General features: G+C 42.8%; 1 protein-coding gene across 1 annotated transcript in view; it reads left to right on the top strand.

Moving 5' to 3' along the window:
* Positions 1-27,205, top strand: part of st3gal2 (ST3 beta-galactoside alpha-2,3-sialyltransferase 2) — a 1,083,354-nt gene that overhangs the window by 230,406 nt on the left and 825,743 nt on the right. The window contains exon 3 of the mRNA XM_069900979.1: positions 560-753. Within this exon, the coding sequence (XP_069757080.1) occupies positions 560-753 (194 nt within the window). The remainder of the gene's footprint in view (positions 1-559; positions 754-27,205) is intronic.

The raw sequence follows: 27,205 nt of genomic DNA, 5'->3' as shown, positions 1-27,205 counted from the left end.
ATTTTTGTGTTTTTACTGCAGACATTCAAATTTCACTCCGAATTATGGAACAGGTTTGATGTTCTCCTGCGCTAAGTTATGCTCTAAGTCATGTGGTACCCCTATTTGATTTTCTCCATCAATTGACTATCCAAAGTCATCGATTACATTCCATCTTTGTTAAATATGAAGACTGGGTCTAGCCTCTGCTGTGATTGAGGTCTTTTATCACCAGCTCAAATATAGACAGAGGTTTTGACTATTGAGTAATATCTGGCAGATTCTTATTATCACAGGTTCTCATTTGTGTTTGATGTGGAGGGCACAATGTTCATTTTCCTGCCCCACATTTCTTTCATTACATGTTTCCTGCTGCTACAATGTAAGTTGTTGAAGTATCTGAAAAAGAGAGAAGACTTATTAAGTATGCGAGGAATATAATGAGAGATATGTGATTGAACAATGAAGCATATTTAGATGAATTGGTTTGATAATTAGAATTATGTTGATTTCTATTACAAACACACATTGGTCTGGATTTGTTCATTTAAATGTCCTTTTCATCCTTTGCTTCCCCCAGATGCTTCAGCCTCAGTTCAAGCCACAAAGCCTAAAGGATGTTCTGACCAAACTCTTCCAAATTGTGCCTGGAGAGAACCCTTATGGCTCATGGAACCAATCCTATTGTCAACGCTGTGCAGTGGTGGGTAATTCTGGAAACTTGCTTCAATCTCGTTATGGCGAGGACATCAACTCACATGATTTCATCATGAGGTAAGCAACAAAACGATCTGAACTGCGGAGTGTGTGTGTGTGTGTGTGTGTGTGTGTGTGTGTGTGTGTGTGTGTGTGGGCATGTGTCTGTGTGTGTGTATGCATGCTTGCGTGTGCATGCATACATGTGTGTGCATGTGCACGTGTGTGCAGTAGCACCACACATTTGTACATTTGTTGGGTTTATGTCTCCGTGTACATGTGATCACAGGTGTATGACAATATGGCTATTATATCCTCACATTTGTGTGCGTTGTACATCCGTGTGCAGGGGTTCTGTATGTGTACATGAGTGCATGCATTCTTCATTTGTTGTCTAATAAGGAGAATTTAAGCCGAGAAGCTCTGAAGAAAATAAGAAATTATCTTATTCAAATATATGATTCCAAGGGAGCTTCAGCTTAATTAAACGCTGCAACAATGCTTTTATGGGGGAGACTGGTCCCAGGATAAAAGGTCAGCCACTTACATCTGAGGTAAAGAGAGACATCTTTCCTTTGAGGTATGTGAATCTTTAGAGTTCTCTACCTTAAAAGGCTGGGGAATCATTCAATATGTCCAACATTTTTGGACTACAGAGGATGATAACCATTTACCTTTCAAACACCAAAGCCTGATGAACTTCATAAATGTTAAATTCTGTGCACAATATAAGAATTGCATGCAACCAGTGAACTTGGAGATTGGACTGTGAGCCAAAGAAGTTTTCTAAACTTACATACACATTTGGCCCCTTGCAACTCTGTCCATCAATGCAGATAAGTGCGTGGTTCCTCAGCCTCTCGTTAAAATGAATGATAGGTGTAAGAGGATGCAGGCTTCTAGAGGTATGTCAGGGTTGGGGGGGGCCAGGTGGCGGGTGAAATGGGGGAAGGACCAGAATATTAAATTTTCGAAGTGTAGCTATGAAGTATTGAACTACACGTTTCACAAACATTTCTACGACTGATTCCACCTGCATTGAATTCGTCCATTGTTATTTAATGAAGATCTACCGGGATCAATACCTGAAGAGGGCGCACAAAATCAGTGAACCGGTGCGGACTCGAAAGGCCAACATGGCCTGTTTCTGCTCCGTAAATGGTTATATGGTTATATGGTTATATTACAGTTAAAGGTCAGACATGATCTCAATAAATGGAGGAATCTATGTCATAGTCTACTCCTACTTCTATTTCTCATGCTTTTATGTAAGCAAGTAGATTAGTGTTAGTCTCACAACGAAATAGAAGTAGATGAATTCATATTAATTAATTACTGCTTGAAAACCAAGCAAGTCATTCAGCCTTGAAGAGGGAACAGATTATTTTTGGGGGGAACATCTTCCACAACAGTCTTATTTTGTTTCAAATTGTGTTTTTTTTTTAATTTCTCTTTTATATCAGATTTTCAGTATTAATGATAGAATTTGCCAGACAATAAAATTATCACTGTGCTAAACATTCATCTTCTGCCATCCTGGTGCAACAATAATTACAGTGTTACAAACCCAGAGGACCCCAAAACCCAGCAGCAACAGATATTCACCAAGACAAGTGGTTACATAAACAAAAGTTGCTTTTAATTATCTTTAAACATGAAAATAGAATCAAACTTTAACTTATCTCTATTGACTTACTTAACCTAACTTAACCCCCTTCTAATTCTAAGTGCACGTGTAAGTTCAGAAAAGTTCTTTAGTTCACAGTCCAATCTCACTTCTCATTCCTCCAAGTTCACTGGTTGCAGGCAATTCTTATACTGTGCACAGAATTTAACATTTATAAAGTTCACCAGGTTTTGCTGTTTGAAAGGTAAATGGTTATCGCTCAGGAAGATTCTTGTCGGTTTTCAGAGAGAGATTTGTTGTTCCTTTTTAATCAGCCACTTCAGTGACTTGCTGACAAAACTTGCCTCTTCAGGGTTCTCCAGATGATAACCTCTTTCTTTCAGGTCACCACAGAGTTCCTTTCTGTTTCTCTTATTCCAAGTGAAATATTAGACAGCCAGTCCTCTCCTCTTGCATGAACCATAAGGGCCTTGACCAGGCTGTCTTCCAAAAGGGGGCTTTCCATAAGCTTGCCAGCTTGTCCTGTTCCATTCCCAGCTGCTGTCTGCTGGCTGTAAACCTGCAGAACTGATCTCTGTGTGTGTCTCTCTCTTTCTCTCTCTCTCTCTCTCTCTCTCTCTCTCTCTCTCTCTCTCTCTCTCTCTCTCTCTCTCTCGCTCTCCTGACACAGAGAGAAAAGCCTGTTTGACTCTCTACAGGATCCTCCTAGATCAACATGTTCTCTTCCAGACAATCTGTGGCTCCAGGAAGATCTTTCATCTGTTTCCTTTTGTAAACAACAATCCATTAGTGTAGTCTCTTGAGCACACTTCAAAACTCTTGCAAAAGCTCTGAGGCCCCAATATGTCTAGCATGGGGCAGAGCTCCAGTGTTTTAAATAGGATCTGTTTTAAAGTATTTGTAAGTAGCCTACTCTAACAAACTTTTCCCAATTTATCTTTCAAAAACATATCTATATACTCTGTCACAGCAGTAAAAACTCTACAACAGACATGGAAGGCCTTGAGAAAGAAAGTGCTGAGAAAAGCTGGTCACGTAGCATCCATAGGAAGTCGAGTATCTAACATTTTGGGCCTGGGCCCTTCATCAGGAATAGCAAAAACAGGCAGGCGCCTGAATAAAATAGAGGGGGGGAGTGGAGGAGAGGAGAGAGGAAGGGGCAGGGGGTGGAACACAGGCTAACGGGTAAGAGGTAACAGGTGAAGGGAAGAAGAGAAGGAGCTGAGAAGTGAGAGGTGAGGAGGACACAGAAGGAAGTGAAGGGATAGGAGCTGGAGGAAAGGAGATAGAGGGATGGAAAAAGAGAGATACCAGATGAGGGGTTAACAGAATTTGGAAAAATCTGGTTCTCATTAATATGTTTCATTTGCCACATATCATGTCTCAAATTACACAGGCCCTGTTTCCTGGAAGATTAATTCCTGAAAGGAATTCAATTGACTTTTGTTTGAGTCAATATAATTTGCTGCCAACATCACTCCTGGGAGAACATTCCCCAGATTGATCATTTGGTCATTATATTACTGCTGGCAAAGTGCATCCAACAGATTTCAGAACTGAGAAGGGTGAGATAATGTGGGGGATATCAGTGCCAAATCAAATATATGTTCAAAAATCAAAGGGAAGATTACATTGGGGAGAAAATAAAGACAAAATTTCTGAATAAAAGTAATGTTAAATGTTAAGATTTAATATTTTTTAAACTTGCTGCCAGACACTTTTTAATTGTTAAACTTTTGAATCAGAGGGGTTAATTTTAAGCATCTACCACATTATTAATTCACCATAGCAATTAATAATTATTCTCAGTAAGTTCAGTGCAATTACAGCTTCTTGAGAATTACCAAATTAAGGACAACATGCCATTTTTCCAAGGCCAAGCCATTAAACACAGTGTCTAATGCCTAGCCACAAGTTTGTAATGTATTGTAGGTTAACATTGTGATGTGTTATTTACCTTGGGGTGCTGCTTTAAGCAGTCTAGTTGTCAGAAGCATATAGGATAGCAAGGATCACTGCTGTCCAGTGGCCATGTGCTTTGTGCCACATCTGAGGACTAGATTGGAGAACACAAAAGCGCTGGAGAAACTTGTAGTAATAGTGTGCTACTACCAGGAGGAGTCAGAGATGGCGTGTGTAGCATCTGGGGAATGTTGCATCTTGGGTAGATTCAAAATGGATGTCTCCATGTGAAGTCTGGCATATGTATATTCTGTCCTTAGCGCTGTTTGCTTAGTTAATAAATCTAGTTGTTTTAAAAAGAACTTTTTAATAATAAAAAAAACATCACATGGTACCAGGAGTGGAAGAAACAGCCAAGAGTGGAAGAAACAACCAAGTTCTGCTGTGCACAGCAGTGAAAGAGTTGATATCAGCAATGAAAATATGGAAAGTTTTAAAAGTTCCTAATGCTGTAAAATTGACTGGGAATGTTGACCATGAGAGGAGGCTGTTTAAACAAAGCTTTATGCTGTACCTGCAGGGCATTGGAATCGATAGCGAACCAGATACACAGAAAATTTCACTGCTACTTACCATGGTGGGACCTCAAGCTCTAGAGGTTTTGAACACATTTATTTTTGCAGAGGCAGAAGACCAGGGCAAATTTAACAAGGCTATTGAGATGTTAGCTGAACACTGTTCACCAAAGAAAAATGAAACCTTCGGGAGATATATGGTTTGTTCACACAAACAGCTGCAGGGAGAGAGCTTTGATACTTTTTTTAATCGCACTTAAAATTAAAAGCAAGAACATGCAATTTTGATTTGCTGCAAGATTCAATGATCCGTGATCAAATTGTTTTTGGGATTAATGATAAGAAAGTGAGAGAGCGGTTGCTGCGAGAGACAGAGCTTACTTTAGCTGGAGCTGTGAAGATATGCCATGCAAGAGAACTCGCTCTGCATCACACGAAAAAAATTCAGTGATAGTTTAAAAACCAGTGAAAATGAAGACATAGTCATAGCCACAGTGTCTGGACACACACACAAACAAAATATGACATACAGGAAACAACAAAAAGATGGAGAGGCATTCAATCGTAAAAGATGCAGCACTAAATAGGCACCAAAGCAATGCCCAGCTTATGGAAAAGTCTGTAACAAAGGGCAGAATCACTCTTCAAAGCTCTATCTTTCCAAAGGGAAACTAAACAGAAGTAAAAGTGAGCACACTATAGAAGACACTATAGAAGACACCGTACACACTGTAGAAGACACCGTACACACTATAGAAGACACCATACACACTGTAGAATAAACTGCTCTCAGTGGTACACTTTTTGTGGGCATGGTGGTGCAGGAAGTGAACAGTGTCGAGCAAGATAAAATGGACTGTGTCATTGTATAGAAATGGAACAAATATTCTTTTCAGGTTAGACACAGGGTAAAGGTCTATTTGATCTCTGAGCACGACATCAGGGCAATGAAGATAAAGCCATACATCCATGCAAATCCTGTGCTGCTCAAAGCATACAATGGACAGAGCATCAACACGAAAGGTACATATAAGCTCAAGGTGAAAGTTAAAGATAAAGAGTACCACTTAAGGTTCACAGTAGTCCCAGATGGACATTATTCACTGCTTGGTGACAAAGCTTGTGGAAACCTAAACCTAGTCAAGAGGGTGTATCACATTAACAGTGACCATGCACAGAATAGCATAGAAGAAATACTGGATCAATTTCCCAACATCTTCAAGGGGTTTGGAGTTCTACCATTCACCTATAAGATGCAGTTAAAAGAGGATGCACAGCCAGTAGTGCAGGCCCCAAGGCAGGTTCCAGCACCACTAAAAGAAAAGTACAAGCAGGAATTTCAACCAAATGATGGAACTAGAGGTCATAAAGAAAGTGGAGGACCCGAAAGACGAACATCAATATAAAGAGGGAAAATGATCAGATTCCAACCAAGGATGAAATTGCAAGTGAGATGGCTGGTGCACAGTTTTTCACTAAATTGGATGCATCCCAGGGCTTCTGGCAAATAAAACTGCGTGAAGATAGCACAAAATACTGTATATTTAATACACTGTTTGACTGATACTCCCATCTGAGGGTTCCTTTTGGAATTTGCTCAGCTCTGGAAGTGTTCCACGAGGCAATGGAGCACATCACAGAAGGCATAAATGGGGTATGTGTGTACATAGATGACATGATCCTATGGGGATCCACACAAGAACAACACAATGAGAGGCTCATCAAAGTGCTACAACATAACCAGAAATATGGATTAAAGTTAAACAGAGAAAATTGTCAGTTTGGTGAGAAGGAAATCACCTTTCTGGTTGATTGAACTGTTAGAGGCAGGTGTAAAGTCAGAAAAGAGCAAGGTGAAAGCCATTTTAGAGATGCCTGACCCACTGACAAAAAAGGCACATTGAGAGGGCTGGGAATGATCAATTTCATTGGTAAATTCATACCAAACCTGTCTTCTAAAACAATGTAGCTGAGGGAGTTGTTACAGGACTAATGTGAGTTCACCGTCTACCCTTCGCCCGGACCGGGGCCGGGGCCGCTGCTGCTCTCCCTGTGCCCGGACTGGGGCCGCCGCCTCCCACTCCCTGTCCGGACCGGGGCCTCCGTCTGCCTCACTCGACCGAGGCCGGGGCCGCCGTCTCCCCCTTGCTCCTGCCCGTATCGGGGCCGCCGCCGTCTACCCTTCGCCCGGACCGGGGCCGGGGCCGCCGCTGCTCTCCCTGTGCCCGGACTGGGGCCGCCGCCTCCCCCTTGCTCCTGCCCGTATCGGGGCCGCCGCCGTCTACCCTTCGCCGGGGCCGGGGCCGCCGCTGCTCTCCCTGTGCCCGGACTGGGGCCGCCGCCTCCCCCTTGCTCCTGCCCGTATCGGGGCCGCCGCCGTCTACCCTTCGCCCGGACCGGGGCCAGGGCCGCTGCTGCTCTCCCTGTGCCCGGACTGGGGCCGCCGTCTCCCCCTTGCTCCTGCCCGGATCGGGGCCGCCGCCGTCTACCCTTCGCCCGGACCGGGGCCGGGGCCGCTGCTGCTCTCCCTGTGCCTGGACTGGGGCCGCCGCCTCCCACTCAAGTGGGCAGACAGCCACGAGGAAGAATAAGGATGACTGAAAACCATTTTAACTACAGAACCAGAGCTTCTGACATTCTTTAACACATCCAGAAGGACAAAAATATCTACAGATGTTTCAAAAGATGGAATAGGTGCTGTGAAACATCGCCGAGAATCCAAAGACAGATGATGAAGCTACAAAATTATGACTTTGAATTTGTGAACACAGCAGAGAAACTTATTATGTTAGCTGATGTATTATCTGGGGCAATGAAGCAAGTGAAGCACACAATGAGAGTTCCACGGGGACAGATGTGAATCTCCACATGAATCTAGTCACTGAATCTCTTCACGTATCTGACACGAAATCCAAGCAGATCACAGATGAAACAAAAAAGGACACAGTTCTACAGGTCATCGAGAATCTGAATGAAGGATGGCCTAGAGGTGAATGTCAGCCATACTACAACATCAGAACTGAGCTGAGTGTTGTCAATGGGCTTCAACTCAGACAGAGCAGAATTATCATTCCTCAATCACTGAGACAAGAGATGCTGAAAAAGGTGCATGAGGGGCACATGTGAATGGGAAAAATGCAGAAGGAGGGGCAGAATGGTTGTTAATTGCCCAGGGATAAATGCTGACACTGACAGGCTGTGAGACCTGTTTGAAACATCACACAAAGCAGACTAAGGAACCCATGATCATAGCTGACTTACTAGCAGGACCATGGCAGAGAGTTGGGACTGATCTTTTCTACATGGATGGAAAGAATTACTTGCCAGTTATTGATTATCTATTGACATATCCAGAGATTGCACTGCTTCCTAGCATGTCTGCTGCTTGTGTGATCAAATATATGAAATCGGAATTCCTCAAATTGTCTACAGTGACAATGGACCATGCTACAGTTGTAGAGAATTCCAGAAATTGATTGATTTCTGACATGTGACTTCAAGTCCTCTGCATCCACAGTCAAATGGCAAAGCAGAAAAGGGAGTTCACACAGTTAAAAAGTTGCTCAAGAAAGCATTAGACAGTGGCTCAGATCTAGCTCTTTTGGGTTACAGAACTTTGCCACTTGAACATGGCATGTCACCCACTGAGCTTCTGATGAGGTCGTAGACTTTGCACCACACACCCCTACTCTGCAGACACAAAAAAGAACCAAGAAGTCGAACAGAAACAAAAGTGTCTGCACGGGAGACAAAAGGCAAACTATGACAAGTGAGCGAGAAGCTTAGGGTCACTGGCACAACATGACACAGTGAGACTCAGAGATCCCAACCCTTGGGATAAAAAGGCTACTGTTCTGGGAGAAGTAAATCCAAGATCCTACACCGTCAGAACAGAGGAGGGTTAATTACTGAGGAGGAATCTAAGGAGTCTGCTGAAAATGCAAGAGATACTGCAGGGATAGATAAAAACAGAAGATTCAGCCTGCACAGAAACAGAGAAAACACCACCCGTGCTTGACAGTAGTGGGCCCAGAGAGCCGACATAAGCACCTGGGTTAAGAAGATCCACATGAACTGTCAAAGCACATGACAGACTGAATCTCTAAAAGAAAAAGAACTGCACCCTTAAAGGTTTGTGCTGCTGATGTTCATGTTGTTGGTGTTGAACTTTAAATTGAAAGAATACTGTATTAATGTATCATGTTTGATTAAACATCTCAAGGAAAGGGGATGTAGTGATAGAATGCTACCACCAGGAGGAGTCAGAGACAGAGTGTGTAGCATCTGGGGATGTTGAATCTTGGGAATGCTGTTGCATCTTGGGTAGATTCAAAATGGATGCCTCCACATGAGGTCTGTCATATATATGTTCTATCCTTATTGCTGTTTGCTTAGTTAATAAATCTAATTATTTTAAAAAGAACTCAAGTTTTTTTATTGTAATAAAAGAAACATCAAGTTATGCAGCATCTATAGGAAGTAAAAGGCAGTCAACATTTCAGGCCTGGGCCAGGAATGTTGAAAGTTAAGAGGACCCCTGAATAAAAAAGGTTGTGTGAGGGGGAGGGCAGGGGAGGAGCACAGGCTAACATGTAAGAGGTAGGTGGAATCAGCTGAGAGAGTAGAAGGGAAAGAAGCTGAGAAGTGATAGGGATAGAGGGCAGAGGGATAAGAATGGTAGATTGCCGATAGGAGAAAGAAAGGAAGGGTTGGGGAGTGGAGGAAAGAAGACAGAGGGACAGGGAAAGAGGGAGAGACTCAGGGAGAGGATTAATGGAAATTGGATAAGTTGATGTTGATGCTGTCTTGTTGCAGACAGCTGAGATAGAATATAAAGTGTTGTTCCACCAATTTTCAGGTGGCCTATATTTTTCAGTACATGAGGCCATGGATAGAAGTCAGTGTGGGAATGGTGTGTGGAATTATAATGGTTGTCCACTGGGAGATCCTTGCTGTTGCAATGGACTGAGTGAAGGTGCTCAACAAAACTATCTCCCAGTCTGTGTCCAGTCTGTCCGAGCACTGGATGCAGTAAATGACCTCTACAGATTCACAGGTGAAGTATTGCTTCACTTGGATGGACTGTTTGGAGCCTTGAAAAATGATGATACCTAGATTGTCAAACACTCTTTTCCTCAATTGACCAAAGGCTGGGCTGGTGCACTGAAGGTGATGGTGAATTTCATTATCAATGTGTGTCCTTGCTGAGAGAAGGCTGCCAAGGTATGAGAGGTGGCCCATAATTTACAGGGTCTCACTATGAACCTTTATAGCTGGAAGTTAGTTTCTCTGCAGAATCATTGCAAAACTATTACATCAATAAGATTCAAGATTCAATTTATTGTCATGTAATAAGGACAGTGCAACATTACACAGAATTTGTTTTCATCTGCTATAAGGCAAACAGATTCGCCATTGGCAGAAATTGCCTAAAGCACCTCTTACAGTCAGAGAAAGAGAAGCAGAAAAATAATCCCTTCAGAGCCACTGAGTGTCTGTGAATTCGCCTCCAGTGAATCCACAGTCCAGTCCAGACCATCAGCAGCCTAAGCCCGATAAGAGTGTCACAATCGCATACTTACCTTCGTCAGGAGCGGAGCCATTCACTGCTGATGGCATAAGCGAAGCGACATGTGGGAGAAATAGTGCACATGCGCGGGTCTGTTAAGTGTCAGTATTCAAGTGATGGATCTCAGACACAGGAGGAGGAAAGTGAAAGCGTCAGGATCACCCATGTGGCAGTGAGCCCATGAGAAGGTCAGAGGGGTTTGGCTGGGTGGTGTTTGGGGAGTTGAAGAATACAGAGGTTGTGTCTAATTAATAATAAAGAGAGTCGACTTCATGATGTGCAGAAAGAAACAAGTGAGTGTATTCTTCATTTGTTTGTAAACTGTGATAAATTAATGCAGTTACAAGTGAAGTAATATCAGCATTCTCTATAAATTTAATGCAATTGGCAATTTTGAGAATGTCACATTTTTCACATGCCAGACTCAAAAAACAGACATACTATTCCAATATCTGAAATGAGAAGATATTATTTAATTTTATTTTAGATATGTGGCACAGTAACAGGCCCTTCCAACCCACAGGCTCATGCTGCCCAATTAACCTGCTAACCTGTAGGTCTTTGGATTGTAAGCCTTTCCTCTGACACCTGGGGGAAAGCCATGTGGACATGGGGAGAATTCCCAAACTCTTTACAGACAGTGGTAGATACGAACCTGGATAACTGGCAACTGTGCTAGTGATGTGCTAATCACTATTGCTAACCATGCCACCCTTTTCAGGAAGCCAGAAGAAAAGACTGAAGGACTGAGAAGATTGAGAAACTGAGCAGATCAAACAATGTACTTTATACCACAAAGATAAAGATAAGCAACATTTTGGGCCTGAGCCCTTCATCAAGGTACTTCTTATAGCTCCCCACCTCCGAGTGACTGCTTGCTATCTGGTCCCAGAAATCAACCTGAGAGGGGCCATACCTATCACAATTCAAAGGTTCTTTGACCTGAAACTCTCTGCGGATGCTTCCTGACCTACTGAGTGGGAGCAGCATTTTCTTCCCAACAGCTATCAGGCAGTGAACCTCCCCTTGTTATGGTAATCAGGGACTGATCCCACAGGCAACAGTACTATTGCTGAGTCACTTTTTTTGCATCAAGATTACTGTGAATATTTATTATAAGACCACAAGATATTGGAGCAAAGTAGATCATTTGACCCATTAAGTCTGCTCTGCCATTCCATGATGAACTGATCCATGCTCCCACTCAGCTTCATTCCCCTGCCTTCTCCTATGAGGGTACCTTTCATTCTCTGCCATAAGTTTACCAAACAACTTGGCTTCTTTAAACTCCCGTGGTACCAAATTCCAGAGGTTCTCTATGCTCTGGCTGAAGAAATTCTATCACATCTCTGTTTTAAATGGGCGAACTTCAATCCTGAATTGTTCCATCTTGTCCTCAACTTCCCTACCATGGGAAAGAACTTTGCCACATCTAATCTGTCCAGGCCTTTCAACATTTGAAATATTTCTATGTGGTCCCCCATCATTTTTATGAATTTCAAGGAGTACAATTCAAGAGCTGTCAAGTTTCCTCATAGGCTAATACCTTCATTCCAGGATTCATTCTTGTGAATCTTCTCTGAACATTCTCCAATGCCAGCACATTTTTCTTAAATTAGCCCCAAACCGTACTATATACTCTAAATGAGGCCTCACCAGTGCCTTATGCCTCAATATCACTTCCCTGCTCTTATATCCTAGTCCTCAAATGCAATGTTGACATGTATGCCTTCTTCACCAATGACTCAACCTGGATGTTGACCTTTAGAGAATCCTGAATGAGGACTCCCAGGTCTCTTTGCATCTGGATATTTTCAATTTTCTTCCCATTTAAAAAAAATAGTCTGCCTATTGTTTCTACCAAAGTGTGTGACCGTCCACTTTCCACATTGATTTTCATTTGCCACTTCTCTGCCCATTCTCCTAATCTAAGTCCTTCTGCAGCCTGCCTGTTTCCTCATAATTATCTGCCCCTCCCGGCTGTCTTTGTATCGTCTTTCCATAGTCCAAATCATTAACAAAGTATTAAGTGGCCCTGTGGAACACCACTGGTAACCGGTAACCAATCAGAATAGGATCCCTTTATTCCCACTCTCTTTCCCCTGCCAATCTGCCATTCTAGTATCTTTCCTATAATGACATGGGCTCTCATCTTGTTAATCAGTCTCACATGTGGGACCTTGTCAAAAGCCTTTTGAAAAATCCCAAATACAACATCCACTGCATCCCTTTTGTCTTGCCTGCTTGTAGTTTCTTCAAAACATTGCAGTAAGTTTGTCAGGCAAAATTTTCCCAGAAGGAAACCATGCTGACTTTGGCCTGTTTTGTCAGGCACCTCCAGGTACTCCATAACCCCATCCTTCACAGTCGACTCCAACAACTTCCCAACTACCAACATTAGGCTCTTTCCCTTTTTAAATTGCAGAGTGACCTTTTCAATTTTCCAGTCCTCCAGAACCATGACAGAATCTATTGATTCTTGAAAAATCATACTAATGCCTCCACAATCTCTATAGCTACAGTATTTATTTTAGAACGCATGGGTGCAGAAGACTTATCTACCATTAGACCATTCAGTTTTCCAAGCTGCTTTCTGTCTGGTAATTGTGACGGCACTATCTTCTCTTCCCTGATACCCTTGATAGTCAGGTATACAATTAATGTCTTGCACAGTAAAGACTAATGCAGAAAACTCATTTAGTTCCTCTGCCATCTCCTTCTCTCCCATTACGATTTCTACAGCATCATTTTCAAATGGTTTTGTGTCTCCCCTCTTTTTTACACTTAATATACTTTTAAAAGCTTTTAGTATCCATTTTGATATTAGGGCAGCATGCTTAGTGTAGCAGTTAGTGTAATGCTGTTAATGCCAGCGATCGGGACCAGGGTTCGAATCACGTGCTATCTGTAAGGAGTTTGTATGTTCTCCCCATGTCTGCATGACTTTATCCCGGAGGCTCTGGTTTTCTCCCACCATTTAAAATGTATCGGGGGGGGGTGGGTAGGTTAATTGGGTTTAATTGGACAGCACAGCCTCATGGACCGAAAAGGCCCGTTACCGTAGTATATGTCAAAAAAAAATTTTTAATTATTAGCTTCTTTTCAAAGTTAATCTTATCTATCTATCTTTTGTACTTATTGTCTGTGCTTAATTCAATTATACGTACTATTATAGTTTTTACAAAATACATGTTCAACTTCAGTAAGAATGTCAGTGCATATGTACATTGTACAATGTCTAATTAATTAACATAACATAACAATTACAGCACGGAAACAGGCCATTAGGCCCTTCTAGTCTGCACCGAACCAAACACCCCTTTCTAATCCCACCTCCCTGTACAATGCCCATAACCCTCCATCTTCCTCTCATCCATATACCTGTCCAACCTTTTCTTAAATAATACAATTGACTCCGCCGCCACTATTTCTCCCGGAAGATCATTCCACACAACTACCACTCTCTGAGTAAAGAAGTTCCCCCTAATGTTACCTCTAAACCTCTGCCCCTTAATTCTTAACTCATGTCCTCTTGTTTTAAACTTTCCTCCTCTTAACGGAAATAGTCTATCCACATCCATTCTGTCTATCCCTTTCATAATCTTAAATACTTCTATCAAATCCCCTCTCAACCTTCTACGCTCCAAAGAATAAAGACCCAATCTGTCCAATCTCTCCCCATACTCCAGATGCTTAAACCCAGGCAACATTCTGGTAAACCTTCTCTGCACTCTCTCCACTCTGTTTATATCCTTCCTATAATTAGGCGACCAGAACTGCACACAGAACTCCAAAGTAGGCCGCACCAACGTCTTATACAATCTCAACATCACCTCCCAACTCCTATATTCCATGCAATGATTGATAAAGGCCAGCATACTAAAAGCCTTCTTCACCACCCTATTCACGTGAGTTTCTACCTTCAGGGAACGATGTACCGTTACTCCTAAATCTTTCTGCTCTTCTGTATTCATCAATGCTCTCCCATTTACCACGTATGTCCTATTCTGATTCTTCTTACCAAAATGAAGCACCTCACACTTATCAGCATTAAATTCCATCTGCCATTTTTCAGCCCACTTTTCTAAGCAGCCCAAATCCCTCTGCAATCCTTGAAAACCTTCTTCATTGTGTATGACAATAAACTCATTATCACAATTTTATTTGAATTTTCAGGATTTGCTGTTCTTTTTTGATTTCCCCATCATTTGAAGGAGAAGCTTACTGAGAGATCTTATTTTCAACCACAGTCTAGACCAGAAATTGATGTCAGGGTTTCCTGTATAAGGAGGGAAAGGGGATATCATGATGTGGCATAAAAGGCAAACAGACAGTAAGCAGTTTCAGAAATTAAACTGCATGCTTCTTTAAATTCCTCAGAAGATCCATGAGCTTAGACTTTGTATTACGCTGATCCAAGGAGGCTTACTGAAGTGGATAATCTGCTTCTGGAGTCCATCATAAATAAACTGACATTAAAATAGTTGCCAGGAAAGGCCCTTTGAGGAAGTTTGTTTGAAAAAGGCCCATTCTTTTGCAGAACCATTCTTTTTTTTTGAAGACTTTATTTAAAATTTTATAACATGAATACAATAGAGAATTACATTTAAAGAAAAATAAAAAAAAATAAAATAGTATGATTACAATATTACATCAGAAAACTACACAAAATAACCCCCCCCATTAATTGTAACACAATATTAATAGTCTAACTTAAAATTAGTCCAACCCTCACCCCCCCCAAAATAAAGAGTGACCAAAATAAAGAGTGAGCAGAACCATTCTTTTACCTCAAGTTGCTTCATGACCAATCTGAAGCACATCTACTATTGAAATGAAAGAAACATTGCTGCTAATATGTACACATTCAACACTGTGACATTGACACGATAATCCATTTTAACAATGTCATTTTAGGGTAACACGTTGCCCAAAGTACTGCTCTTTGAACTAGTGTCATATAATCTCACATCTACAAAAGAGCACGGATCTATTTCTGGTCCCAGCTTGATTGCCCAGTAAATGTACCTATTGTGGTGGGGTCAGGTTATAGGTCATGGTTATAACTCCTGGGCAGTAGCTTGAAACTTACAGAAGATACGCACGCCGGTAGAGTGTATTCGACACTTAGTTTATTTAGGGGCAGCTCTGCCTTTTATAGTGAGCTCGGCAGCATCACCCACCAGGGCGTGACTTGAGAGGGCTGGCCACCGATTGGTCAGTTCCAGTATCCGGGCCCCGATTGGGTCTCCTGCAATCTGCCAGCGGTGGTTGGCCAGTTTCATTATTCCACTGGCAGCCTATGGAAATGGGTGTCTCAGCCCGTGCGAGTTCTTGCTGGTCGCCACATTCGTCAGCCATTTCTGGTGTTGGCCTGAGACATGGGCTGTGGGCTGCTACACAACCCCCCCAGCAGAACTGGCGATCGGGGAAGAATTCTTAGGAGGCTGGTTGGTTGGTTGGGTGATGGGCTGGTCAGAGTCTAAGTAGGCCAGTTTCATTTGGTCAATGATAAAAGTCTCCTCTCTGCCACTAATGTCCAGAACACAGGAGGAGCCGTTGTTTCTGATGAGACGGTACTGCCCCTCGTAAAGTCTCTGGAGAGGTGGCTGGTGTGCCCCATGTCGAACAAATACATATTTACAATTGGCTGAGTCCATGGGGATGTATGTGTGGGGCTGGCCTTGGGGTCTGGGCTGTGGGGGCTAGGATGCCTAGGCGCTCACAAAGCCAGGACAGTGTGGTCACTGGGGGCTTCCTTAAGTCCTCAGGGATCGTTACAAATTTGCCCAGAATGACCAAGGGTGTGCTGTAGAGCAATTCAGTGGAGGATACCTTGAAGTCCTCTTTGGGTGCGGCTCGAATTCCCAACAGGACCCAGGGAAGCTTGTCAGCCCAGTCAGGTCCAGTCAGCCTTGGCATTAAAACCACCTGAGGTGGCTGTGGAACTCAAGAGGTGTGAGCAAAATAAATATCTTAATCTACTTTAATTATGTCAAATGCTAGGAACAGACTGGTAGTATTTTGAGAGAATTTGCTTGATACCAGGTTACATTTAAGGTTCTTAATAATTTTAACAAACTTTCATAAATGTTTATGTTGGGATGTCATTGTTGCAAAGGTGATCTTAAAATTACAATCCAAGCTGCTATTGAATCCAGGATTATTTTTCTTTTGAACCAAAGGCATCTTTGGCATCGTCATGTTTTTGAAAATAATTGGCTCAGATTGAGAGCTAAACAAAAGTCGATGCGCACATGGGAAGGGATCAAGACCATAGCATATCACAAGTCAACCTGCAAGTCAAAGACAATAACACCTCCCTTCCAGACAGACTGAACATCTTCTATGTACTGTTTGATGAGAAGAAAAGGCTGTCGGCAAAGAAAGCTCCATGTTCCCCTGATGAACAAGACCCCCGCATAACCGCGGCCGAGATGAGGAGAACCCTATCCAAGTTGAACCCACACAAGGCAGTGGGACCAGACAATGTATGTAGTCAGGTACTAATGGACTGTGCAGACCAACTGACGGAGGTCTTTATGGACATCTTCAACACGTCACTGCAGCAATCCATCATCCCTGCAGGTTTTAAGAGAGCTGCCATCATCCCAGCACCCAAGAGGTGACAATAACAGTCCTCAATGACTACCATCCCATGGCACTGACCGCCACCATTATGAAATTTTTTGAGCGTCTAGTGATAGAATGCATCAAAGCACACCTCCCAGAGATACTGGACCCATTTCAGTTCACCTACAGATTGAACTGTTCCACTGATGATGCTATAGCCATGTCCTTCCACTCCATCTTGACCCACCTGGAGAATGACTCTTCATTCAACAACTTCAGCTTGACATTTAATACGATCATTCCACAAAGGTTGGTGGAGAAGTTGTCTTCGCGGGGACTCAACACTCCTTTCTGTAACTGGATTCTGGACTTCCTAATGGAAAGACTACAATCTGTCCGGATTGGCAGCAGAACATCGAACAATGTGAGGGGGTTGGGGGGTTATGGGCAGGGAGCAGGTAGGTGGTACTAGTGGAGTTTACTTAAATTGGTGCGGACTAGAGGGGCCGATGTAGCCTGTTTCCGTATTGCAATTGTTATATGGTTATATGTTATATGGTAATGTCACACTGAGCACTGGCGTACCTCAGAGCTGTGTGCTCAGCCCGAGCCTGTTCACGCTACTGACCCACAACTAAAATGCCAGATCCAGCTCCAACAGAGTCACCAATTGTAGATTGACACAAGAATAGTTGGCCTCATCAACCCCAATGATGAGTCACATTACAGAGAAAATCTTGTGGAATGATGCGAGAATAACAACCTGAGTTGAAATATTGCAAGACAAAGGAGATGATTGTAGATTTCAGGAGGAGTAGGGATGACCACCTTCCACTACACAATAACTTCATAGTGGAGAGAGTAGAGAGCACCTAGTTTTTTGGAGTCCATTTAACAAGTGACCTATCCTGGACACACAACATCTCCTCACTTGTCAGAAAGGTTCAACAACTGCACTTCTGAGAACCAGCCACCATCCTGTCATCTTTCTACAGGAGCTCTATCAAGAGCGTCCGGGATGCCTGCATTATATTGTGAAATGGTTGCTGTGCAGAGCATTGGATTGGAGGTCAATCGACAGAACCATAAAAATGGCAGATAGGATCACTGGGGTCTCCCTCCACCCACCCACTCCGCCCCCATTGATGTGATCTGCCAGAATCGTTGCCTGAAGTAGGCTCACTAAATCTTTAAGGACCCCTACCATCCTGCACACATTATCTTCCAGCTACTTCCGTCAGGAAAGAGATACAGAAGTATCAAATCCAAAACCACCAGGCTGAGAAATAGCTTCTTCTCATGGTCAGTGAGCCTGCTGAATGACTGATGAACTGTTCATACTAAACCATCCGAGACTCTACTTATTGAACAATATTTATTTATTTTTACATCTGTACTGCATATAAATTGCTTGCAAATATGTGTGCTGTCTCTCTGTGAGTTTGCATGTTTTTTACACCAAGGACAGAAGAACACTGTTTGTACTTATACAATTGTTCGATAATAATAAATTTGAACTTGGAAGTTCATGTAAGTATGAGAGGCCATTTCTTGCAATTAGAATACACATAAAAGTACCTCCGAATGATCTGTAAAAACACAAAGCTGGAGAAACTCAGCAGGTCAAAACAATGTCCTTTCTATGGTAAAGATAAAAATACATAACTGACTTTTTGGGCTTCAGCCCTTCATCAGGTGTAGAAAAATGTCGGCAGGCATCTGAATAAAAGGGTAAGGGGGAGGTGTGGTCACAAAGGCAGGAGGTCATAGGTGGAGAAGGGAGGGTGGGCACAGCAGGAGGGATGTTTGGGTGAATAGAGAGGGAAGAGGGTGGAGAGCTGACAGGAGGAAGGGAGGGGGGAAAGGAGAGCAGGTTAGCAGAAACCTGAAAAATCCATTTTAATGACATCCGACTGGAGTGCGCCCAGATGGAAAATCAGGTAGTGTTCCTCCAATTTACAGGTGATCTTGGTAGGAGAGTACAGAAGGCCATGACTGACATGTATGGGAGTGTGACATAGAACTGATGGTTGGCCACTGGGAGGTTGCAAAGGTGAAATTTTGAGAGAATAGATTTTGTATGTTCCTGTAAGGATTAAAAGCAAAGTTAACAGGCAGAGGGAACCTTGGTTTTCGAGCAATTTTGAGGATCTGGTTTGGAAAAAGAGAGTGGTATAAGCAACATGAAACATAGAAACATAGAAGATAGGAGCAGGAGTAGGTCATTCGACCCTTCGAGCCTGCTCCGCCATTCAACGAGATCATGGCTGATCTTAAAGTTCAGTACCCCGTCCCCGCCTTCTCTCCGTAACCTTTAATACCCTTATACTGAAGAAATATATCTAATTCCCTCTTAAATATATTTAATGAACCTGCCTCTACTGCCCTCTGTGGCAATGAATTCCACAGATTCACCACCCTCTGGGTCAAGAAATTCCTCCTCATCTCAGTCCTAAATGGTTTGCCTATTATCCTCAAACCATGGCCCCGGATTCTGGATTTTCCCATCCTTGGAAACATCCCATCTGCATCCATTCTGTCCAGTCCTGCCAGAATTTTATATGTCTCTATGAGATCCCCTCTCAATCTTCTAAACTCCAGCGAGTACAATCCCAATTTGCGCAATCTTTCCTCATAAGTCATTCCTGCCATTCCAAGTATCAGCCTGGTGAATCGCCTCTGCACTCCCTCCATTGCAAGAACATCCTTCCTTAGATCAGGTGACCAAAACTGCACACAATACTCCAGGTGGGGTCTCACCAAGGCCCTGTACAGCTGCAGTAAGGTATCCTTGTTCCTATACTCAAACCCTCTTGATATGAAGGCCAACATACCATTTGCCTTTTTAACCGCCTGCTGTACCTGCATGCTTGCCTTCAGAGACTGATGTACAAGTACTGCTAGGTCTCTCTGCACTTCCCCATCTCTTAATCTATTGCCATTCAAATAGTAATCTGCCCTCCGGTTTGTATTACCAAAGTGGATAACCTCACATTTATCCACATTGTAGTGCATTTGCCATGTATCTGCCCAGTCCCTCAATTTATCCAAATCACACTGGAGCTTCCTGACCCCCTCTTCCGTGCACACAACCCCTCCTAGCTTAATGTCATCTGCAAATTTGGAGATATTACATCCAATCCCCTCATCCAGCTCATTAATGTAAATTGTGAACAGCTGGGGTCCCAGTACAGATCCCTGTGGTACCCCACTGGTCATCGCCTGCCACTCAGAAAACGAGCCATTTATCCCAACTCTCTGTCTTCTACCTGCCAGCCAGTTCTCAATCCACATCAATTCTTTGCCCCCAATCCCAAACCAGAGGACCTGGGTTAAGGATGAAAAGAGAAATGTTTAGGGGAACATAAGGAGTAACTTCTTCACACAGAGAGTGGAGGGAGTGTGGATCGAGCTGCCAGCTGAAGTGGTGAATGCAGGATCAATTTTAACATTTAAGAATTTGGACAGGTACATGGATGGGAGGGGTATGGAGGGCTATGGACTGGGTGCAGGTCAGTGGGACTAGGCAAAGAAAATGGTTTGGCACAGACTAGAAAGGCCAATGGGCCTGTTTCTGTGCTGTCATTGTTCTATGGTTCTATGAAGAAGAAATTTTTTTTGATTTTTTTCAACAGTGAATGCCCATAATACCGTCAAACTCAAAAAGTTCTGACATTTCAATAATTCCTCCCCCCCCCCCCAACCATTCTTAATGGTTTGATAATTAATGTATTATTCCATTCTGAAATGTGCCTTTTATTAATTTTCTTGATGTGAAAGTTGCCACCTTGGTGCATGAAATACTGTTTCAATAGTGTGAATGAACACCCCCCGGACCACATATAGTACGGGATGGACTTGTTGCAAAAATGCCCATATCTGCAATGTTAACAAGTCTACATCTAGTAAAGTGAAATTTCCATATTTTACCGAACCAAACGCTTGAGAAAATATCTTGAGAAAGTACTCCATCATATCAAAAGCAGATGATGACTTGAACATTTTTGGAGTCCAATTTCCTGTTTGTGGGCTTGGCGTTGAAACCGCCTGCTATCATTCCTAGTTAGAGTTTGGGCCAGGCTCAAATCTCATCTTTTCAGAACAATAGCCTGTATGTTCAAGAGAGGATAAGAAAATCAGCATCTGTTTTGATTTTAATAGTCTGGGACATATTGACATTGTTATTGGTTCCCTGTAGTAATTAAAAGATTTTTCCAGTAATCTTGCTGAGCTAGTTGCTTTGGAGTTGTGAAACTCTTGCTTGGATTCCGTAAATGGAGTTAATTTTTAATGCATGCAAGCTTCAGAATGAAATCACAGAGCACAATTTATTTCAGCACTACACAATTAAAAAATGTATTTATTCTGGACAAGAATTATTAATGTTATCTTTCCCAAGGTGTTTCACGTGGCTCAGAAGGAGTTATCACTTGCATGTCTTCAATGAAACATCACAGAGTGAAGTTAGTCACAGGAATGGCTATCAGTGGGCTTTATCGCTTGCTTTATCTCATTCACACATGCTGAACAATAACTAGTAACTCAAACCAACAAACTGCTTAATTAAACAAAAGAACTGACAGCAGCAGTTTCACGCTGCACTATCAGGAAAAGGATTTCTGCACTGCCCTCGCCTGAAACATTTGTAAATCATATGCTTCAGTTCTTGAAGGGGTACACATCAAAATGACATCAACCACATACATCTTAGCTGTCCCAGCAGAATAACTAATGTTCCTTCTTTTAAACAGGATGGTAGGAATAAGGCAAGGAACTACAGGCTTTAAATCAATGGTACAGAAATGATTGGAGATAATTCTAAGGGACAGGATTTATGTTCCTTAGCAAAGGGAATGTCTGATTCGCATACTTTGTGAAGGAAAAATTCTTTCTCACTGATTTGATTGAATCTTTTGATGTAACAGTTTCTGTGACACAATTCTTTTTCTCATAATGCAGCACTGGGATGGAACCCTATTACTCTATTTGGCCAATCCCAAAAGAGCTTCCCCTTGCCCTTCCCTCCAAAGCCTCCAGAGGCTTCCAAAAACTGCCTCCAACTCTCTTTTTATTACCCAATGGACCCTCTCATGATGTCAGATTCCTAGCTTACACCTGACGGTCCCTGATGGAGGCTTCAGTCTCCATCCTATTCCAACCCACTTCCATTCTAGTGATGATTGACCAGACTCCATTTAATTAAATCCCATGGTTACCTGCCAGTTTTTAAACCCTCCCTTTCTAATACTTGTCAACAACCTGTTTCCCACAGACCCTCTGACACCCCAGAAACCCCTGGTCCCAATTAAACATAGGAGCTCCAATCCCCTGGGTAGACCTCAGTCCTAGACATCATATTTCATTTGTGCAAAGCCCCAATTCAGTAGTAAACCACCTGTGACCATCATTAGGTTGATAGAGAGCTTAGAGCCCATAATTCCAAATGTTGTAAGAAACTTTTTCTCATAAACAATTAAGGCCCTTGAGTGTTGTAAAATTTGATAATTGCTCTTTTCAATAGGAGAACAGAGTGATTTAAAAAAAAATCTTAAATGTAGATATACAGCACAGTATCAGACAAGCCTGTGCTGCTCCAAATGCACTAATTAACCTACAACCCTCATATGTTTTTGTAAGATAGGAGGAAACTAGAGCATCCAGAGGAAACACATGCAGCACAGGATGAACATACAGACACCGCCGGATTCGAACCCAGATTACTGCCCTGTAATAGCATTGCTCTAACTGCTACACTAACTATAGTTCTGGAAATTACTGTATTTCTGATGCAGGTGAAACATGCACCTTTTGAATTCCCAATGATTCCTTCCCTCTAGTAGTTAATGATGAATGCAATGAAGACCATGGCCTATTCATGTGCTCAAGATCAGAGCTCCAGGTGCTATAATTTGAGTGGATGGGTTTGATTTGGGCACTGCGCAAAAGAAATTGGACAACAAGCTGCAAGTTTGTTTTTACTACCTGATAACCCAGTGAATATTATTACAACAATGCTTTTTAGAGTAGCTTGGTGATGAATTCACAAGGGGATCAGCTGTATGGAAGAAGGTGTGTAATGCACCAGAGGTGATTAGAGAACTTAGAGGAAAGGAACCATTAAGGGCACAATATGATAATTTAAGAGTTTAATCTAAGATTTAATAAGGGTAAAAAAAAAGTTGGTATTTCAGTGGAGTAAAGGGAATTACAGTGGCATGAGATAGGAACTGGCCAAAGTAGATTGGAAGGGAGCACGAGAATGGGAGATGGCAGAGCAGCAATGGATGGAGTTTCTGCAAAAAATGGGGAAGGTGCAAGATAAATACAGACCAAAAAAGAACTATTCTAATGAAAAATGTCACAACTGTGGCTGACAAGGGAAGTCAAAGCCAACCTGAAAGCAAAAGAGAGGGCATGCAAGGAAGAAATTATTGGGAAGATAGAAGATTGGAAAGTTTTTTTTAAAACTTACATAAGGTACCTAAAAAGCTCATAAGGAGGGAAAGATGTAGGCTAGCAAATAATATCAAAAAGGATACAAAAAGCTTCTTCAAGTATATAAACTATAGAAGAGAAGTGAGAGTAGATATAGATCCATTAGAAAATGATGCCAGTGAAATAATAATGGGAGACAAGGAGATGGGAGAGGAAATAAATGAGTATTTGGCATTACTCTTCACTGTGGAAGACACTTGCAGTGTGCCAGATATTGAGGGTTTCAGGGAAGGGAAGTGAATACAGTTTCTATTTCAAAGGAGAAGGTGCTCAGAAAGCTGAATGGTCTCAGGGTGGATAAGTCTCTTGGGCCAGATGGATTGCACCATCTGGTCCTGAAAGAGGTAGCGGTAGAGATTGTGTAGGCATAGATAATGATCTTTCAGGAAAGAATAGATTCTTGTGTGGTCCCAGAGGACTAGAAAATGTTACTCCACTATTCAAGAAGAGAATGACGCCAGTTAGCCTGATGTCAGTGGTTGGGAAAATGTTGGATTCTATTGTAAAGGATAAAGTAACAGAATACTTGGAGGCACATGACAGGATAGGCCAAAACCAGCATGGCTTCCTTAAGGGAAAATTTGGTTGACAAATCTATTGGAATTATTTGAGGAAGTAACAAGCATAAGGGAGATGCAGTGGATGTTGTGTGTTTGGATTTTCAGGAGGCTTTTTACAAATGTCGCACATTGAAGCTACTTATGGTATAACAGGAAACATACTAGTTGGGAAGAGCATTGGCTGATTGAAGGAAGCAGAGAGTTGGAATAAAGGATCATATTCTGAGTGGCTGCCAGTTGCTAGGGGTGTTCCACAGGGGTTGGTGTTGGGGCCACTTCTTTTTATGTTGTATATTAATGATTTGGATCATGGAAATAAATGGCTTTGTGGCTCTTCTGAAATAGTTTAGAAAGGGCCAACACCAGCATTCTACTGATAGACAGAAGAAGAAAGAAAGGAAAAGGCTCTAATAGACACTAGCAGTATCTAATGCGTGCTTGGATGCCTGTCGGCATTCTCTCATACCTTGATGAAGGACTCAGGCCCAAAACGTTGCTTCTGTATTTCTACCATTGCTATATAAAGGAGACTGTTTGAACTGCTGAGCTTCTCCAGCATTTTGTGTTTTTTACTAGCAGTATCTAGTTGGGCTGAATGGGCTGAACATTGTAATCATATCTATTTTGTGCCTTATGTTTCTAGTTAGTTGAGGTAACTTCTATGAGACACCAACTGAACTCAAATGCAGTCAGTTGAGATCACAAGGTGTTAAGCATGAAATCAGTGGATGCAAAAAAAGTACAGACATGGTGTGTATAATTGGTGCCTGCTTTGTGTGATTCTCTGCTAGCAAGGGTCTGCATAATCTGTGATTATTGGCCTATCAAATCTGGTCACTGCAATGTACAAGCAAGATACCGCGTTAAATCTCAGACATGCAATGTCACAGAGATCACAATAAAAATAAATTCACAGGGAGCACAGTCCACTTGGAGGAGCTGCGATGTAAACTCCTGACAGAAGACAAAATTGGAACAACTCTTAAAGTGAGACTCCCAACATATAAAACTTAAATTGAAAGCTGCACCAAGAGGCTTCTGTTGATGAAAGAGAATAAATCTCTAATCAATGGACCGAGAACCATGGAAATCTCACTAATTAATAGTAACCAAATCATTTTTACAAATGTTTAAGTTTTTACAATAGGGTTAGAGTTAAGGTCATTTAGAAAACAGTTATATAAAAGTTAAGACCATGTCAGTAGTTCCTCTCTTTGCGTGAAAGCCGCACTGTGATTCTGGGAGAACATTCTCGGCGACACTAGGTATTATTCTATTTAGGAGAATCCTAGCGAAGATTTTGCCTGCAATGGAGAGCAGAGTGATTCCCCTGTAGTTTGAGCAGTCTGATTTCTCGCCTTTGTTTTTGTACAGGGTGATGATGATGGCATCACGAAGGTCCTGAGGCAGCTTTCCTTGGTCCCAGCAGAGCTTGAAAAACTCATGCAGTTTGGCATGCAAAGTTTAGCCGCCAGCCTTCAAGACCTCTGGGGGGATTCCATCCATACCTGCTGCTTTGCCACTTTTCAGTTGTTCAATTGCCTTATATGTCTCTTCCCGGGTGAGGACCTCATCCAGCTCTAGCCTTAGGGGCTGTTGAGGGAGCTGGAGCAGGGCGGATTCTTGGACTGAGCGGTTGGCACTGAAAAGAGATTGGAAGTGTTCTGACCATCGGTTGAGGATGGAGATCTTGTCGCTGAGGAGGACTTTGCCGTCTGAGCTGTGCAGCGGGATTTGGACTTGGGGTGGAGGGCCGTACACAGCCTTTAGAACCTCGTAAAAACCCCTTAAGTCGCCAATGTCCGTGCTGAGCTGGGTTCATTTGGCGAGGCTAGTCCACCACTTATTTTGGATCTCCCGGAGTTTGCGCTGAAGATGGCTGCATGCGCGACGGAAGGCTTGTTTCTTCTCTGGCCAGGACGGCTTTGTAAGGTGAGCCTGGTGGGCAGCTCGCTTCTTTGCCAGCAGCTCCTGGATTTCCTGGCTGTTTTCGTCGAACCAGTCCTTGTTTTTCCTGGAGGAGAAGCCCAGTACCTCTTCAGTGGATTGCAGTATGGTAGTCTTCAGCTGATCCCAGAGGGTTTCAGGGGACGAGTCCGTGAGGCGGATTGCATCCTCGAGCTTTGCTTTGAGGTTTGCCTGGAAGTTTCCTCTCACTTCGTCTGACTGCAGGTTTCCAACATTGAACCTCTTTCTGGGGGCTTTACTGTTCCTGGACTTTGGCTTGAAGTGAAGGTTGAGCTTGCAGCGAACCAGCCGGTGGTCAGTGTGGCATTCCGTGCTGGGCATGACCCTGGTGTGGAGCACATCTCGTTTGTCTCTTTCTCGCACCAGGACGTAGTCCAGGAGGTGCCAGTGTTTGGATCAGAGATGCATCCAGGTAGTCTTAAGGCTGTCCCTCTGCTGAAAAAGGGTGTTTGTAATGACACAGGAACTACTGACATGGTCTTTGCCCTCAGACAGCTCCAAGAAAAGTGCAGAGAACAAAACAAAGAACTCTACATCACCTTTGTTGACCTCACCAAAGCCTTCAACACCGTGAGCAGGAAAGGGCTTTGGCAAATACTAGAGCGCCTCGGATGCCCCCCAAAGTTCCTCAACATGGATATCCAACTGCACGAAAACCAACAAGGTCGGGTCAGATACAGCAATCAGCTCTCTGAACCCTTCTCCATTAACAATGGCGTGAAGCAAGGCTGCGTTCTCGCACCAACCCTCTTTTCAATCTTCTTCAGCATGATGCTGAACCAAACCATGAAAGACCTCAACAATGAAGACGTTGTTTACATCCGGTACCGCACAGATGGCAGTCTCTTCAATCTGAGGCGCCTGCAAGCTCACACCAAGACACAAGAGCAACTTGTCCATGAACTACTCTTTGCAGACGATGCTGCTTTAGTTGCCCATTCAGAGACAGCTCTTCAGCGCTTGATGTCCTGTTTTGCGGAAACTGCCAAAATGTTTGGCCTGGAAGTCAGCCTGAAGAAAACTGAGGTCCTCCATCAGCCAGCTCCCCACCATGACTACCAGCCCCCCCACATCTCCATCGGGCACACAAAACTCAAAACAGTCAACCAGTTTACCTATCACGGCTGCACCATTTTATCGGATGCAAGGATTGACAACGAGATAGACAACAGACTCGCCAAGGCAAATAGCGCCTTTGGAAGACTACACAAAAGAGTCTGGAAAAACAACCAACTGAAAAACCTCACAAAGATTAGCGTAT

The sequence above is a fragment of the Narcine bancroftii genome, chromosome 10, assembly GCF_036971445.1.
Source record: "Narcine bancroftii isolate sNarBan1 chromosome 10, sNarBan1.hap1, whole genome shotgun sequence".
In the NCBI taxonomy this organism is placed as follows: domain Eukaryota; kingdom Metazoa; phylum Chordata; class Chondrichthyes; order Torpediniformes; family Narcinidae; genus Narcine; species Narcine bancroftii.
The sequence above is the reverse complement of the archived record's forward strand: the minus strand, read 5'-3'. Positions and strand labels throughout refer to the sequence as shown.